General features: G+C 42.2%; 1 protein-coding gene across 2 annotated transcripts; it reads right to left on the bottom strand.

Moving 5' to 3' along the window:
* Positions 1–96: 96 nt before the first annotated feature.
* ndufaf2 (NADH:ubiquinone oxidoreductase complex assembly factor 2) lies at positions 97–17414 on the bottom strand. Of its 2 annotated transcripts, XM_055039348.1 has the most exons (4): positions 17203–17412; positions 4945–5034; positions 3226–3266; positions 97–980 (listed from the first exon to the last, which is right to left on the bottom strand). In XM_055039348.1, exons 1-4 carry the CDS (start codon positions 17315–17317, stop codon positions 738–740), a joined length of 489 nt encoding a protein of 162 aa, XP_054895323.1. In that variant the 5' UTR covers positions 17318–17412; the 3' UTR covers positions 97–737. The 2 variants fall into 2 exon arrangements, with proteins under 2 accessions (XP_054895323.1, XP_054895324.1); XM_055039349.1 differs by lacking the exon at positions 4945–5034 and having other exon boundaries at positions 17203–17414.
* Positions 17415–17488: the final 74 nt, after the last annotated feature.

Raw genomic sequence — 17488 nt, 5'->3', positions numbered from 1 at the left:
AGCTGCTTTATTTTCTTGATATCATTTATTTGTATTAATTGCCCCTGTCCTCTTTATTATAGCACATAAGCCTATCCCCTAAAAGGGGAAGCCAGACAATGTTTAAAACAATTTATTTTAAAATTCCAAGTCTTTTTTTAAAGTAATTATTTCTTGCACTTGTCTTTAGAAACCAAAACAGCGAGGTGTGTATCTGTTGTCAATTTTTAAGTTGGGAAACTTTATTTTTGTATCTTCAGGCAACATTTATAAAAGAATACATTCATCTCCAACTGATTATTCTTCCAATTGGATTCTTTGTTGAAATTTGACAGAAATCTGCTAGAATGAAGGAAAGGACTGGTTATGAAATTATAATGAAATATTATTGTGTTCTGGTAGTAGAAATGTTGTGTATCTGACAACAGATACACACCTCGCTGTTTTGGTAGTAGAACACACAATAGTATTTTATTATAATTATAATTATACAACTGCACTTGCCCTGATTTGATCACTTTGATAAATCTCATTGTGTCTGTTGTGGCTCTACAAATAAAGTAAATTCATACTACTTTTTTTCAGGCTTTATTTAAACTTAAAAACAGATCATTCTATATTTAGTTCAAGTCTTCAATTTGACAACAGAAACTCTTCCACAGAAGAGTTTCAATCCTAAACAAAGTACTCACTGCTAACGTTTGGACTTTATTTCACTTTGCACTGCCTCATGTCTCAGTCTCTGTGGAGGTCTCGAGCTACTTTTTTGATGTGGGCGTCCAGGAACCGGGCTGGAACTTGTTAGCAGTGCTGGTTGGCTCCTCACTGAGCTCCTCCTTGCCAAAGACGGTGGCGGATGCGTGGCCCTTGGCCACCGTCCTGCCGGGAGTCGCCACCAGGCCTTCCTCGTAGTCTTTAGCCTGTAGTGCCAGATCTTTCTCCTCCATCTCCTTCGCCTTCAGCTTGACCTCGTTCATCTGGGACTCATGCATCATCAACTCCTGCGTAACAAACCACATATGTTTACGTTCTTTACACTGATTATCTGGAAGGTTTACACACTTCTAAAGTCTTAAACAAATAGAAAGCGGCGAAAAATCACTTTCGCCGTCTCGGAATGTAATGACGTCTCAGCTGATAATGACAGGTCAGGCAAAACATTACGAACAGACTGACGTGTGAAATAAATTAGACCAATTCATCTCGACACCTGTTAGTGGATACAATTTATAGGTCAGTAATGTTGTGCTCAAAGTTTCTGTGTTAGAAGGTAAAACAGGGAATGGAAGGAAGGAGAGTGGAGAGTTCGCAGTCTGCAGCGATTTGTTTCTATGGACAGTTAAGTCCAAACCTTGGGAGGTCTGGGCTGCTTTGGCAGCAAACCTGGGACCAATATACCACAAAGTCATAATGTCATGCTTCGTATGTGCATAATAAATGCATTCAGACTGATTAAATAAGGAAATTATGAAGTAACTTTGATTTATCTCTTTTAGTCTGTTTCCAGTTGCTGCAGTTCGTGGGCAGAAGCAATTCCAATTACTTACAACGCTACTGCTTTAAATAGGACACAAGGCTATCCAAGAAGATATTCTAGGAACACACCTGAAGTTTAATAATCTAAACATTAAAAAAAAATCTTATAACTTTTTGTTGTATGACTTGGAAAAAAATTATTCAAAATAAGATGCAAAAATAACACATTATAAAATAAATGTAATGTGCCTTGAAATGTTCTTTTGACTTGACTAAACGAGTGCTACTGTTTTTTGTTTTTTTTTTGGCTTTAATTTCCATTATCATTCTTAGTATAATAGCAAAACAGAAAACTCAAACATGTGGTATATGAAAGTGATACTATTCATTCATTTTCATCATAAAACAAATACCTGTGTTGGTTAAAGTGCTGTTTCCCACTCCTAAGATAATGAGAGCACAAAAACGCTGCAGAAAACCAGGATAGTGACCACAACATAACTGGCCGGAACATTCAAATGAAAGCAATGATAGTTTCCCTCCTTCACCAAGAACCTCTCTTTGCCGTTGGAGCGTCTGATTCGCACTCGTCCAACTCTGAAGAGAAATCAAGTTGTAATCCAGTCCTTGCATGAACAGCTGTTTCTGTTGAGCCAGAAGTGTAACTTTCCATTAACCTGCAGCAACATAATAACCGTTGCTTAAAAATGTAGCACTTGGAACAGACTGGTAAACTGAAAGGACAGGAGGCATTTATACTGCATTATTGGAAACCAATTTAAATTCTGGAAACGCTTAGAAACTGAACAGTCCACTGGTGGAATAGTTACCCACTTGAGCCCTGCATCTAGTGTTCACAGAGATGTTAGCCTTGCCCTGGCTGCGGCAGCCAAAGAGGAAGGGAGGATTGGGCATGATGCTGTTGTGTGCTGGCAATACTGAAAGACTGAAAAAAACAAAAAAAAAAAAACAGGGAGATCTATGGCCAAAAAGTCCTGCTTTGGGGAGGGAGACAAACATACTGAGCTGCTTTTCCAGCCTGTTAATGACAGGATTTAATCCAATCAATTTATGTCGATTTGGACCAGGAAAAGAGGGAGCCTGACAAGGGGCAGGGTAATGTGCTGGGAGTGGAGCCTTGGCCACATCGCCGCCGTCCAGCTGTCGATGGCAGCTATTGGGCAGAAGTAAGGCAGAAAATTGGAAGAGAATGTTCTGGCAAAAAGAAAGGCAGGAGATGGCACCGGCTACTGGCAGGGACAGAGGACGGGGGGGGGACAGAGAGAGTGCCTGAGCACCGGCCTTCCAAGGGATTTCCTATAGGCCCACATTTTCCCAGCCAAATAATTTCCAGCATTCTCGCTTTTAAAGAGCAATAAACCCAGAGAGAGGAGCAGGAGTGTGGGGGAGAGGAGGGGGCACAAAAACTGCACGCTTTCACCATTCCCGTCTCGGAGAGTGCCAGAAATAAAACACAAAAAGCCGAGATGGAGGCTTCTGTTGGAAAAAGAGAACGTAAACTGGGACACGGTGTCAGTGAGCCTCCTTGTTCGGAGGCTGTTTCTGCTCTCAGTCTCACCATCAAGGCACTTCAGCTGCTGTTTATTTTAACACCTGTCCCCTAAAGTTCCTGGATTCAATACGATAAAACAAATCAAAGCTTTTTCTTTCCAGCTTTGCTTCTTTCGTTCCCTTGGAACTAGTCCCCCAGAGTCCAACCATCAGCACAGCGGGGAAACTGTGGGGTGGGGGAGAGTGGGGAGAGTGTACCTCGATGGAGGGAGGCTCCTTCCGTCTACCTCGCATCCAAGCTGCAAGGAGAGAAGAGAGGAAGAAGATGAAGAAAAAAAAAAAACATGAGAGTGAGAACACCCACACGAACATACGCTGCACAAACAAAACCTGCAGTCATATTTAAAGGCTTGCAGCTCCAGCATCACCGAGGAAGCCTCCATGCTTGCTGGGGACTGATACGCAGCTTTTGATTCACTTGGTCTTGTTTTATCTGATTTTGTAAACCGGAAGCGCCCAGAACTACTGTGCCTTGCAACAGGATTCTTCTTATCGCCTGAATGTTTTTTTTTTTTGTCACATTTAGAGGACAAAAATGAAACGCAACAAAAGCCTGCGTTTCATTGGGATTAGATGAGACGTTCCAACACAAAGCGGCTCATAATTGTGAAATGGAGGGGAATTTATAAGCTTAAACTTTTACAAATAAAAATCGGAAGTGTGATGTGCAATCACATTCAGCCTTCTTTGAATGAACACTTTGGAGAATCATCTTTTGTTGTAATTTACATAATGCTCTCCTGTCCTAGCAGGCTAGTTTAGGGTGGCCATGTCTTGTTAGGTTTGACGTTGTACTCTTTTGGATGATGAACTGATCAAACCTTTGAAACAAGTTCAAAGTTGAACATTTATAACATATTCCTGCCTTAGACATCACCTTAGCTTCCTCCCTGACCAGGCTGCTCCTGTTTCTCCACATTGCTGTTCACTAACATTCTATGAAGCCTTCACAGAACAAATGGATTTCCATTGAAATTATTCACAAATGGACTTTATGTGTTATGAAGGTGATTTTTGAATGCAGTTGGTTGAACTGTTTTTTTTTTTATTCAGCTGCATAAGAGTAAAAGAGAAGTGAACACAAATACATACCACTCTGTCCAGATCTCTAAAAAAATAAATAAATCATGTTTGTCATCCACAAAAATTTCCCAACCTAAAACATGAACATTTGTAGATGTGAAATGGTGTAACGTGGAAAATTATTCAACTTTTTAAAGAAGTTTATAATGCATGATAAACACAAGACATCCGTTCGGATTTTGTGTTGGCAGAACCGGGTCAGCGAGACACGTCCATCGTCCTTGATCTTCAGTTCTTAAAGCACATGCTCTGTCACTCCTCATACACACCTCCATCCCTCCCTCGACTCCTCGGCAGAACTCTCTCCATCACATCTCTTTTCCCTCCCTCTGTTGAGGAAGCTCTATTCGGGCTGAGCTGGCCGCACAGCAGAGCAGGTTAAAGGAAGCCAGAAAAAGAGAGAGAGAGATTTTGCAACTCTTGCTCCAGCTAGCATGGGGATTCTGGGCCTCTTTTATCCGTTTCTTATTTGCATCCTGATGAAAATGCATGAGGGATGGGGCGAGGCAGGATGAGGGGGTTTAAGGTGGATAAAGCCAGTCTGAGACACAGGGAACAGTTTGTATCCAGTTGTAAGAAACACTTTTTTATGGTGCGGTTGTATAACGCCGGCAGAAGGCATCTTTGATAAACTCATTCCCAGCCCCCATTCCATCTTGCAAGATGAAGGGAGAGAAAAAAAGAAAGAAAAAAAAAAACTAAATCATTGGATTAGCCAAGGTCCCAGAAGATGAAGCCATGGATCTGTCATTCTCTTTTATTTGAGCTCTTTTTTTTTGTTTAAAATTAGTGATAAGTACAATATGCGGCACAGATTCTGCAGCCCAAACGTACCTTCCCACTCTATCGGAATGCTGCCCTCCATATATTCATACTCTGCAGAATTGGCTGCCTCCACCATCCGCCTGGCACGGATCTGCCTCCCTGGAAAGGGAAAAAAATATATATATAAAAAATAAAAAGACAGCAAGTGTGATTTGATGGAGGTGCTCGCCAATGTTGCACACCAAATGCAAAGGGAAATAAACACAAAGTAGTCCAGACACAATGTTCTCCAGACACACAGACAAATCCACGCGGGGATGACAGCGCTGTGACAGGCCATGGATGATTACCTCGTGGCCCTCGGGCCCTTCTCCTCAGATCTCGCTGAGTGGCTCCAAATCTGGGCTAAGCCTTTATGCAAATGGGCTTTTCCTTTAACCCAACCAACCACGGCCCCCCCTCCACCGGCTACCTCTTCCAATCACAGCGCCCTGGCTAACAATGCCCTCCAAAATCAACATCAAGCCCAGCAGGAGACAAAAGAGGTCAGATATCAGAGGGAACAGGAGAGGCATGAGCTGCTTGGAATATTAAGCGTTCCTTCTCCCTATCTGTATACAGCACGACGCTCGCTGGCAGCAAGGCCACTGCCAATTATTTTGGTCAAAATCTGCTGATTAGACAAGTTTGGCTGGCACACAGTGACATGGAGACGGCGACCGAAGGAGGGGAGTGGGAACAACAGAGAGAGCCCACTTTTTGCCGTGTCGTCTTCACATGAGTCATGTTCAAAAATAACAAGTTCTGTGTTTCCATAGTTTCTCTCCTCACAGGTAGTCAGATGTCTATCTGAGAAAGGATGGGGCGACGAGGGAGAAAGAAGAAGCAGGGAGGCAGGAAGAGTGAGAGAGAGAGACAGAGAGAGAGAGAGAGAGAGAGAGAGAGCGTGATGATGCATGGCAAACATGGCTTGAAGAAGAAAAATGTATGGGCAAAGAAAACAACACGCTCCAAAACACAGACAATCTGTCAGGATTCCATCACAGTCTCTCCGCAGCTCACTGGACACGGACAAATGGATGCAAGCAGCGCCATGCGCACTGCAGACTGATGGCCTTAATGTTTACTTCAGCCATAACAGATAGCTCTGGCACTGGGATGGATAAACGATGGCCCTCCAAAGTGACAAAGCGAGTTCTGTTCACGGCCCTTGGTTCCCCATCGAAAATCAGTGCCTGTGTGCTGTTCTGTAATTATGTCTTGTGAGGATGATTCTTTTCCACACTCCATCCAGTCCGTACAGTAATCAGGTCAGCTAATTAGGCTAGTAATGCTTTAGTTCTGCCTTGGTTCCCACTAGGTTGTCACAAAAGGCCCCTTGCAGGCTCCGGCTCAGCACGCAGATGGATTTCGCCGATATCCAAACACCAGATTGCACCTGTTCTGCTAAACCACAGCTAAAAAGGAGAAAAATGAACAATGTGATCCTTCAATTAGCTACCAAAAACCAATCTTTGATGTCTCTCTGGAAAATGCTTCCTTGAAATTCTCCCAAGATGGCATGGTAAAGACAACTGCCTGCAAACAAAAGGCTGCGATTCTCTAGGCAATACTAACTAAGGCGTTTAACAGGTATGCTAATTATAAACAGATCATATCCATATTTGCATCAGGAGTGGGTGGCAGCAGAATGAAATGGAAAATTGCATTAAAGTCCCCACATGCAATGTGCTTAGCGAGCTAATGCCTAAATAATAAGCATAAAGAGAGGAGCTTACCTTTCTCTGTCTCCTCTGTGTTTCTCCCTGCCCTCCCACTCCCCCCTTCCTGTTTGACGCCGACATGCTTCCACTCCTGTAACGATGATTTTGCAGCATGACTAAACCCCACTTCCAGAACAGGTTTTATCCCTGGATTTTAGTGACAAATACTGTTTGTACATGCATTCTGGATCCTCCCAGCATGTTTGTGATGGACAAACAGTATTGTACAAACAGTATTGTACAAACAGTATTTATTTGGATTTGCATTCTCCCAACCACAAACCTGTGAGTTGGGAATGGCTTAATACATAATTGGGTTTATAAAACAATATTGGGTGCTTTCATATCCTGAGCTCAACCAGCAGTGTCTATAGTTGATAATAAACTGGAAAAGGCTTTCATTAAAAGTAGCCACAAGTTGTGAAAGGGACACAGCAAACATATGGGAGACGGTTCTCTAATCAGATGAGACCAAAACTGCTCTTTTTGTCCTTTCATGCAAGAAAACAAACAAACAAACAAACGAAAAAACACTATACATCAACCTGAAAAATTTGTCACAATGGGACATGGTGGAGGATGCTGTGTAAAAGGTAGGCATAGTTTAAGCGAATATAAGTGGAGCTAAACTGGATTGGAGGGCTAAACTGTCTTGCTGGATTACCTTCCAGCAAGACAGTTTGCTGGAAGTTTACTGTACGGACTGGATGGACTGGCCAAAACATCCTGAGAATCTTTGCGAAGTCGTAAAACGTATGCTCCAAGAAGCTCACCATTCAACCTGACTAACCTTGACACGTTCTGCAAAAGAATTTGCAAAAAACTTTGTTTCCAGATATGCAACACACCTGAAAAGACTTGCAGTTGTAACTGCAGCCAAAGGTGGTTCTACAAAAGTAATGACCCAGGGGACTGAATACAAATGTACACTTGTTTCAGATTTATTTGAGCTTAAAATTGTTGAAACCTTCTTTTTCAAAACTAAGAACTCCTTTACATTGGTTTGTCACATTAAATCCCAGTGAAATACACCGCTATAGCTTGTAAAGTGAATAAGTAAAAGGGTTTTGCACATCTTTTCAACATATTACAGATTTCATTTTAAATGCAATTACACAGGAAGTTGTGCCCAGGTTCTTTGAATGATGCTCACTGAGTTTTGCCTCTTCATTTTTCTGGATCAAATCTGATTCATCAAGAATCCAAAATCTAATAAATGAATAAATCTTAATACCTGAATATTAATATTGCATGTTTTGATGGTAGAATAACTTCTTCCTGCCACATCCAGCCATCAGTATGTAGCCTGTCTGCTCCACAGTTCTTTCTCCACCTTGAGTAAGAGACCCAGAGAGGTATGAAGGGTGTTAGGAGCTCACAATCTCAGCGGGCCCCCCTGTGACACGTCTGCCTTCTCATCACTCACTAGGGGGAAGCCTATTTACTAGTCAAATACACACAGGTACACGCACACACCAACACACAACTGGCTCGAGAGCAAGGCAGATTAACCTGAGGGACAGGAGCGAGGACTCTGCCTCTTTACCGTGAAGGACAAACGCAGCACCGCCTTGGAGAGGAGGGGGAGGGTCCAGCGGCAGGGAGGAATGAAATCCCACAGCATAAATATTCATGAGCCATCTCACCTGTCTGAGCACAACTCATCTGTGAGGCTGCCTGTGAATCCTGGGGGAGGGGAGAGGAAAAGGATGGCAGGGAGGCAGGAAAGAAGGAAGGATGGAAGCGGAGGAGTAGGATGGGTGAGGGGGTTGCCGTGGCAGCCGTACCTCAATCCTTCCCATTCGTTAAAATAAGACAGGATGCGCTCCGAGGGCTGCTCTTTGAACCCTGAACACACCCCACTAAACTCCATCACCTGCTACAACACGCAAGCCCCTCTCTCCCCTTTTCTCCCCCCCAACAATCTCACACATCAGCTCCCAGGTGAGTACCGCTGGGGGCGGCCCGAAAGGTTGTTCACCACCACAATGTCATCCCCGGCATCTTCATGCCATCTCTTTTGCTGCGTCTTGTTTTTTGCAGAGAAAGATGTCAGGGGAAAAGCGCATCGCTCAACAACGGCGGAAGACATTCCTTAAAACACACTCTGCACCAGACCACAACAGGTGGACCCTGTCACACCCTCCCTTTATCGCCGCACTGACATCTACAGCTTAAAAACACCGTGTTCATTTGTGTTGTACCAGAATGCATCATCCCACACCAATCAGGCCATGCTCACCTAGCCTTTACCCTTGTCATCGTCCAACTGCCATGGCTCTCAGACATAACCTTTACCAGATACATAAATTTCTTTTTAGATGCAAATGACCACTTCTACAGAGGAGCACAAACAGCTTGATAAAAATTTTTCTTGCAGGACAGAAAATTTCCTGCAACAATTAATCAGTGCAAGACTTTTCAGTGTCTTTCACTAAAAAGTGGAAGACAGAAAATTTCTTGCAGGGGCAATTCCTGCAAGAAATTTATGTGTAGGAATTTACACAGCTGGAATTCCGTGCAAATTCTGGTATAGCTCACAGGGAGAAAAATATGACAAAAAAAAAAAAAAAAAGCTACAATAAAGTGGTTGTTTTTTAAGGAAACTGAAACTAACTTTTTGTCTACATGTTTTTTGTTGTAACTACAGGGGTTCACGATGCTTCACAAAAGCGTGGTTTGTTCCTGTTGCTTCTTCTTAACCATAAAGCCCATCAGTGCGGCCCCTTTGGTGTTTCATAGACAGGTGTGATAGTTTCAATACTAAATGGAGATATGAGCGGTCCTTTCCAATTTATCCAAAATAAAAAAATAAAAAATAAATTAAGGAGAAAACATTGGTGGGGCTAAAACACTTTGGGATAAAAGAACAAAAAGTTACTACTCGGCGAGTTGCATCAAATTAACAGAAACTTTCCGTGATGAAGGGGGCAAGATCAGTGACAAAACTAGAAACAAGCAGCATGATTGGCAAGCAGTGCATACATGACTGTCATTCTGTCACAAACTTGGGATGTTATGTGTTAACATTTTAAAGTCAAAAGATTCTTGTCCAAACTTTATGACATCTGAAACTGTCTAAAAACCTTAAATTTCCCTTAATAAATGTAGTAGCTTTGTATAACTTTGGGGATTTTTTTGTTCCCTAAGATTTGCTATGACTTTTATAAGCTGCTTCCTTAATAAATGTTTGTTTATTTTGTAATTTGTCATTAAACACAGAGTAGTTTTGACTGATATAATATTGTGCTTTCATACATTTGTCTTAAAATTATGTTTCCACTTTTTTTCAGTTGTGTAATCTACAGAGCCCCCTAGGGGACACAGGGACATTTTTTTTCTTTTGCGGTACATTGCAAAAGTATTGAGTTCCCTCGCAAAACTGTACTGATCAGTTATGCGGCATAATTGAATACTGTAAGCCTTTCTTTCGCTGGCCGCCGTACTTTCTGCTTTAATATAAGGTTATCTGAGGTTTTTCCATGAATGTTAATACCTCGTTGTGAAATATCCGAAGTTATATGTGAAATATCTTATCAGTACAGTATTGTGAGGGAAGGCAAAAGTTTTGCGAACCCAAAAGGTTTTGCGAGGTAACCCAAAAAGTTTTGCGAGGTAACCCAAAAGATTTTACGGGGTAACCCAAAAGGTTTTACGGGGTAACCCAAAAGGTTTTACGGGGTAACCCAAAAGGTTTTACGGGGTAACCCAAAAGGTTTTACGGGGTAACCCAAAAGGTTTTGCGAGGTAACCCAAAAAGTTTTGTGAGGGAATGCAAAAGAAAAAATTTTTTCCCCATGTTCCCAAGGAGGCTCTGTACTGACTCACCCCGTCTCGTGTCCGCTCACTTTTCTCGGACCCTGGTTAGCTGAAATGGCGCTGTTTATAACCTTGGTGAAGAGGTGCAGGCCAAGGAGAACTGAGGAGAATTGGATAAGTCCAATGTCTGTCAATGAAATCAACCAATGCGCTGTCGCGGTCGATAAAAACTGTATTTGAAATATTTTTTGTTAAATTGTAACAGGTTAGGTTCTTACTATATACAGCATCTGCACCACTCAGCCTCTCCTACCCTGGACAGAAGTTTAAACTGAATGCAGCTTTTTTAGTTGTTGTTCAAATTGTCAACCCACACAGTGGTGAGTTGCCCCAATTTACACGCCACTTCATTCTTTACCCGCATTTGGCCAGTGGCGGGTGCTAATTTCCACTCCTGGAATAAAGGCCTGTCCAAACCAAACTCCTGGGATGAATTTCAACCCCAGCTTGCCCTTTACTAAGTATAATTTCTGGATCTAGACTCCTCTGAATTATCAACCGATAGTTATTTTGACCATTTGGATTTCCTGAAACTGTAAGCAGCAATTTCAAAGTGAAGAGTGAGGCAGCATCGGTTGTGATAAACCCACATTTTTCTCACTCTTAATGAGAGTTGGCTCCAATAGACTCAATATACCCTAGTGGTATGCCGAGCGTGAATATATTAAATTGCTTGCTGGTTGTGATTACTAATGGACAAGGTGATCTAGAGATGAGCACTGATTTTAAACATTTTTAAAAAAGGGGAGAAAAGTCTATATTAGAACTTTTAGTGTTAAAAGCAGCCAACTGCAATGTCACAATCTCTCAATAGAGAGCAGCATTCTCAGCCAGACGGGGAAGGTTTTGGACTCACAGTGTTCGGACAAAAAGAAAAGCAAAAATACAAATAAGCCTCCTTGATAGGGCGGGCCTGTCAGGTGGTATTCAGCCAAGTTTGCTTATCTCCTTCTGAGTCTTGTGTGGGGAATGGGTGAATGCCTGCATCATAACAGACTGCCTTATGAAGATGGAGAGAGCCAATGAGTATCACTGATACATAGGGGTGACGATGCACCGACGATGCACTTTTCTCCCTCCCAATCTCTTTTTCAGGAGGGAAAAATAATAATCATGGAGGGCATGTGTGAAGCCTGTAGCCATGGTTACCCATTATATTAAAACCTAGCGATGTGGGATGAGGTTTAGAAGAAAAATGCCAGTCATTGTTTTCTGTCAGTTCTACAGAGGAGGAGCTTGTGCGTAAAGTAATGACCAGTTTAATTTATTAGTCCCTTTCCTGTTCCCAAAAAGGTTTGAACAATTTATGATAGAATGTAGAATTATTGATTTAAAATACAAACCCCAAATTAATGTGTTACCGTATACCCAAAGATGGGCAGACATAAAGGTGGCAGTGATCCTTTGGCCCGCTCTGTCTGAGACCACCCATCCTTACAAAGTTACTCACCAACCCCTAAATGGCTTGTAAAAGGAACTACAGTAAGGCAGGAAGTCAGAATCCTTTGTGAGGCTTTGGAGCGGTCTGGAACCCCCTTTCCTTTCCTTCCTCCACACCTCCTCTGAGGCCCGTGTGCATGTTGTTCACAAACCTAGATGTCCACCCCTTTCTGTTCACCTCCAATCCTCCATGCTCCCTCCATCCCTTTCCCTCCATTACATCTTCAAAAACCACCACTCTCTCACCATTAACCTATCGCTACCCTCTCTCTTTCCCCCTTCATATATCCACCTACTCATTTTACCCTGTCAGAAACCCTCCTTTCACTTTTACTCCATCCATTCTTTCCTCCACTCCACTCTATAATTTCACCCCAATATGTCAGCACCTTCTTTGTTCTTTGTCACTCATTCCATGTACGCCACCTTCTCTCTACCACCCTCCAATAGTTTCCCCTGGTCTTATCTTTTCTCCTTTCCTTTGCCACTTTGCCTGATTTCTCTCTGCCTGTCTGCTTTATTAAAATATTCTGACTTGAATAAGCAGTGGCAGGCTCCAGGAGCCGTCTGCTGCTGTACCTTACCTGTCTGTCAGTCTTCCAGGTTGAGTTTCTGACCGACTAAGAGTCCTCGGGTGTCAAAACACATCTAGGCTAGCTGAATATGATTATTTTTACATTAACGCTCTGGTTCTTTTTCTTTGTAAACCATACAGTAAACTTAGGCTAGAAAAAAGGAACAAAGAAAAAAACTTAATAAATCACATTTCTGAGTATCTTATCAGTATTTTATGATATACTGACAAAAGTACTTTATATGTCAGTATATATCATAGATCAGAGTAGGCTAAGTTCAAGCTCAGTCAGCCTAATTGGAGAGCATATGTAAATATCAATTTTCAATTGGCTTTACGTTCATCAGTATTAAACTTGCTGTTGCTTTTAAAGGTTTTCTTTGTAACTGCTATGTATTCACCTTTATCTGTTTTCTCAACAACCATGATTAATTTCCCTGATTCCGCTGAATAAATTCACCCGCACACCATGTTGCTACACCTGCCATGTTTCACAGTCAAGATGGCGATGTCAAGGTGTAGAGTTTTTTTTTTATATATAAATAGCATTTTGCTTCAAGGTTAAGTGTTGGTGTAGGAAAACTGGACAGTGGCACAGTTGGTAGCGGGGCTGTATTGCCGGGATTCGAATCCCGGTCTTTCTGTAAAGAGTTTTCATGTCCAGGTACTCGGGCCTCCCCCCACAGTCCACTGGTCTCTCTAAATTGCCCTTAGGTAATCAATCAGAGGAAGCCTGAAGGCAGGTTGTTGCACTGGATTTTATTTAGAATTTCTAAGAGTAAATAGGGCTTAATTTATTTATGTTTTTTTACTTTTTTTGTGGGGAAAATAATTTTTGAAAGCCATGCAGTTTTACATTAACCTCACCCTTTTTCACAACTTTATGCTGATTCTATTACATGGAATCTTAATAAGTTCCATCGATATTTGTCGGATTCGTTGGGTGAGAAAATGTAGAAGAGTTCCAACGAGAATGGAAACTCCTGTAAGGCACTGTACATCTCCAGCTGCTTTGCAGATAGGCAGCAGTTAATGGACCTCCAAAACACTTGAACCCCCATTGCTGGATCACAGCCCACTTGGGTTGCTCCGCCATTGAAAATAAATGCGGCCACTCTCTCATTTTCAGCATCTATTTCTTCAAATGCCTTTTTAATGAACAAGCGGAGTCACTCCATGATGAGCCACAAGACACGCATGCAAATGCGCTCTTGGCAGGGCGCACAGAGCTAGATGAGCTAGACCCTATAATGATTAAAGAACCTTCATTAATACCCCCGCGCATTGCATCGCCGCTGATCAATTAGCATGATTTACAGTGGCGGTTCTGGACACTGACGCTCCTGTAAACACTGAATCGGTGTCCTATGGTGGGATAGACCTTCCTTCATCACACCCAGGGGATGACTTGTGGCAGAATGAACAGCCATTTGGACCCTCTTCTCTTTCCGCTGTGAGTCTTTGGGTGGAAATATGAGGCTTGAATCAACGCTCTGATGACACGCAGCCATCTGTTGTTGTGTTAAGTGTGTTAGGGCATGAAGTGGAGAGAAAACACACAACTAATATTTCTCCCCTTCCTCCTCTCTACTTTCTTTAAAAATACAAATTTGAGGTGTGCAGCTGTCATGGTGCATTAACAGATGCACTAATGCAAAAGAACACACCTCCTTCCTCTGCCCCCAAGACGAGTGGCCCCGTCCTGAAAATAGCAGAACTGAGTACTTTTTCACTTCATAGAACCAAGCTGGGGATACTAATAAATAATAGACAAAGAGAGAGAGAGTGGAGATGGCGATAGGACGACAAGTCAATGCTTCTTTTCTCTCCAGCCTGCGTGGCACACCTCTGAAGAACCTCTGAATCTCTTCCATTCTCCACACAGCAAAAGAGGGCCAATAGATTAAAACTGCATGGCACACTCAAATACACACACAGCTAAAACGAACAGCGCTAAAAATACATCCCTTTCACTGAGACATGAAAGGAAACTGCCTTTCCCCTGTCCGGTATTGAGCAGCCATTGATTCCAAGACAAAGGCTACACCTCCTCAAAGAGGTAAGAAAAAATAGCAATCATACAGGCAATTATTTTCAAATGTGCCTGCAGCAGCCGATAATGTCAGCGTGCTTCTCACTTCCCTAAAAAAAAAAAAGGGAAGGCGGGCGTCGGGGCTCCGGGTCTGGCTGCTGAAGACGAATGAGCCCATCCAGTCCAGAGAGCGCTCAGGCTTTCACACGGTGCCCCCTTGCAGAGTGAGGCAGAGCCGGGCCTGGGGGACGCGCACGTAAAAAAGACAGGGGAGAATATAGATTCTCAGCTCAGCACAGTGAAAACAGCGACGAGGCAAAAACCTTCTAAGACCAGTGGCCACATTGTCAGCAGCTCTCTTCTAGGCGAGACTCACAGCACCCCGCAGCCTGCAGAGCATCTCTTTCTGTGAGCTCTTTAAAGCTGTTGGACCAGAAGTTGAGATTCACTTTCGTTCACTCTCCCTCTATAAGTCCCTGTTATACCCATGCCTTTCATTTTGATGAGGAGCAACATCTGAGGATAGGGATTTAGAAGGCTCTCTGCTGGGTCTATCTCGCTATGCTAGTGTTTTGAATAAAATCTTCATTGGACTTACTTCAAAGGAGGGAAAAAAATGTAGAGGCAGAAGTACAAGGGGAAGGGCAAAAAAAAAAAAAAAAGCACGACCCAAATAGAAGTTGTTGAAATCAAATCAGACAAATGGACATAAAACAGAAAGAAAAACATTTTTCTATCATGACAGCCATTATAGCCCTAACACCCAGTCTACCTCTGGCTCATAGAACTGCTTACGCCCCAGTTTTCAAAAGTTAACGGATGGAGAGAGGTAGAAAATGGAAGCAGCTAAGCATGGATAAATGTAGAGAGATGGACAAATGGGTAGACAGGGCAGGGAGACAAAAGAGAGAGAAACTCCTCACCTATTTCGAGCAAAACTTATGCGCTTGAGTGAAAAGCCCTGCGGTCTGTGCCTCCAGGCCCTGAGCCCATGCTTGGCCTATCAGTTTGAGATCAAAAGCTAGCTTCTGCAAGACATATGGACTGAATAATGCATATGATTTAGTTCCACAAGGTTGAATGGAGACAAAAGGATGCAACACTTGCTTTCTATGTTTATTATAAATGCAAATACAAGCATTTATTTGTGCCCGCCTGCTGCTTAGGCTTGTGTTTATCTCAACAGTTTTTTTTTAAAAATTTTACATAGACCAGCTAGCCCATCAGCAGTTGTGAGTCTTAGCAATGGGACAGTGCATACATTACCTTGTAAGCATGCTAGAGAGCAGCTTTTGTGATGTCTCATTTGAATAGGTTGACAGGCAGGGGTGGAGGAGCTGCCTTGTAATGAATTATAAATACGATGCGGGTGAAAGATTCCCCCGCAAAAACTGCTGAGAAAAGGTGAACCGAAAAAATAAATAAATTAAAATTAAGTCACGTTCAAGGCAGAAAAAAAAAAACACAGCAGAAGCTTAACCTGGAAGAGGTGGATCCTTCCACAGCAAAACAGAGGACGCTTCAATTCTTCTGCTGGGAATGCAATAATGTCATAAACTGACAACAGAGCAAACTCCACTCTGTCATTAATTATGGCAAAAATATTTTCTTCTGAACTGGCTAGAAATGGGGAAAGATACAAAAGCCCTGCTCTTTCACTTGATTTCAAGTGTATGTACAGTGCCTTGCAAAACCTTGATAGAACAGCTGTATTTATGCAGCTGCATCTATAATGATACGCTAATTGAGTGACTTCCTTAAGGCCAATGGTGGTGCTGGATTTTATCTAAAGCAAAATGAAGTGGATTGCAATTGTATACTACTTTTAACATTCTTCCTTTATGGTTTGTTTTGATGACCACATAACATTGTCCTTCCATTTCACGAATTTAGCACAACTTTGTGCTGGTTAGTCACATGATATTTCAATAAAATTTGTTTTCAAGAGGAGTGAATAGTTTTGCAGCCACAGTGGATTTGCAATTACATTTAATTGGCATCGTCTCGTTTTTGAAAATAATATAACAGTCTAAGCTGCAACATATGTCAAACAAAGAACTCTATTAATGCCAACAAACATTCAACCACTGTGTTGTGGTTGTCATGATCAGTGTCTCCACCCTATGAGACAATTAGAGCCTCAACTCAATTTCAGTTTAGAAAGATTCACCCTACTTCTCGCAATAGAGTTTGGAAGCTCTGTTATATTTCAATTAAAACAGTTCTGATTGGAGTGAGTGACACCACGTTTCAGCAGGGCCTCGTTATAAATAATAATCAGAAGCAGAGCTGCCGCTTGGTTGCTATTTAGACTGTTCCACCATCTAGCGGCCATAATCGAGTACTACAACTGTAAAAGGGTCAGGACAGAACGATTCAGGGCAAGGGTAATGTCGTAATTTATAGTAAACAAGAAAACAATGTCACATTAATGCGAATGGAGAACTTAAGATATCTACAATTGTCGTTTCTAACTTCGTAAGAAGTAATTGAAAGTTGTATAATAAAAATGGAGCAGAAACTACATTCTTGCTGCTCTGTTTTAGGTAACAGAGCAAGCCCTACATTGTCTGATTCAGTGTCGTCAGGGCGTATTAAAAAATTCACCGAACGGTTTCCGAACTTGACTTCATGTGACTGCATGTGTAAGTGTTCTATTTGAAAACAGAAAAAGCTAATTTGAACAAAAGTGTTGATACCTGTCCAAGTCTTCTGTTCGGGAATAGAGTAATATTTATTCCCCAAGTGATCTGTCCCGACGTGTTCACGTACTATTCCAAAGGTTCGCCGCAGGAGGCCAGCAATCTTGTTCATTTTTTGGAGGACACCCCGAGAATTCTGGAGAGCAATGGTTTATCTGGTGAGTTTTCTATTTTCTGCTACCGCTTCACTTTACGGCGAGCATCCCGTTTCGAGATTGGTCAGCCACATTGCTCCATCCAATCACAGCCGTTATTGTTTTTTCTGCGTCACTAAGCAATATGG

The sequence above is a fragment of the Poeciliopsis prolifica genome, unplaced genomic scaffold (assembly GCF_027474105.1).
Source record: "Poeciliopsis prolifica strain line A6 unplaced genomic scaffold, Auburn_PproV2 SCAFFOLD014, whole genome shotgun sequence".
NCBI classification, from domain to species: domain Eukaryota; kingdom Metazoa; phylum Chordata; class Actinopteri; order Cyprinodontiformes; family Poeciliidae; genus Poeciliopsis; species Poeciliopsis prolifica.
Note: the sequence above shows the minus strand (reverse complement) of the source record. Positions and strands in the feature narration are given on the sequence as shown.